A 966-nucleotide genomic window follows, 5' to 3' on the forward strand; every position below is an offset into this window, starting at 1 on the left:
CAATCCCTAAATTCATCAAACCAAACATGATCCATAAAACAAGAGGGCAGACATGTAAAAACACAAGAAAACCCTTCTCAATCCCAAAAACCCCCCACAAGACGCCAACAAAATAGCAACTGGTTTTCCATTTCTCTATCAAATATCACATTCTTAGCTGTGTCCTAAACAGTGGGCCATGCACATGTTTAGTCCCTACCCTTCACATCTTCATCACTCCCTTCAACAATCCCTCTCTTTATAACCAAACCTTCTCACCCCATCTCCTCATCACTCCTCTCACCATTCACTTTCTCTTCCAAACTTTTCATTCAGACATTTCATCAAACACTTTCATATTTTCATTCAGACATTTCATCAAACACTTTTCCAAAATGGCCAAACTTGGAAAATTAACAAAACTAAAATCAGCTATTAAAAGATGGCCATCATTAACCAAACTCAGTCGCAACAATAGCTCTGTCTCTGCCACCTGCAAGAACCAGGAACAAGAACATGACCTTCATGCTGTTTATGTTGGAAAATCGCGTCGGCGTTACCTTGTAAACTCTGAAGTTATTCAACATCCTGTTTTTCAGGAGCTAGTGGACAAGTCTTGTTGTAGTGGTAGTGGTGGTTGTGATGATGGTGTTGTGGTTGTTACTTGTGAGGTTGTTTTGTTTGAACATTTGTTGTGGATGCTTGAAAGTGCTGAAAGTGAAACAGCACAATTGGGGTCAATGGATGAGTTGGTTGAGTTCTACAATTGTGCATGTTGATTTCATTGATTGATCATTCAAGTTATGGAATTCATTATGATGTTTTGCTGACAAAATTAGTTAGCTGTAGTAGTAAGTAACTGACTTCAATTGTTTTGTTTTCTTATGTTGATTAAGAAAAAAAATTAAAATCAAGGGTGAATTGGTCATTTGAGATTGATTAAATGTATTTAAGAGGATTGCTATATATGATATTATATTATATTAT

The 966-nt window shown here is 36.4% G+C and overlaps 1 protein-coding gene across 1 annotated transcript; it reads left to right on the forward strand.

The window, feature by feature from the left end:
• Window positions 1–243: 243 nt before the first annotated feature.
• LOC123884994 (auxin-responsive protein SAUR78-like) lies at window positions 244–966 on the forward strand. The gene has a single exon (XM_045934232.1). It carries the CDS (start codon window positions 375–377, stop codon window positions 756–758), a length of 384 nt encoding a protein of 127 aa, XP_045790188.1. The 5' UTR covers window positions 244–374; the 3' UTR covers window positions 759–966.

The sequence above is a fragment of the Trifolium pratense genome, linkage group LG5, assembly GCF_020283565.1.
Source record: "Trifolium pratense cultivar HEN17-A07 linkage group LG5, ARS_RC_1.1, whole genome shotgun sequence".
In the NCBI taxonomy this organism is placed as follows: domain Eukaryota; kingdom Viridiplantae; phylum Streptophyta; class Magnoliopsida; order Fabales; family Fabaceae; genus Trifolium; species Trifolium pratense.

Excerpts from the sequence above, each read along its gene's own strand:
- LOC123884994 (XM_045934232.1), top strand. The coding sequence starts at position 375 with ATGGCCAAACTTGGAAAATTAACAAAACTAAAATCAGCTATTAAAAGA.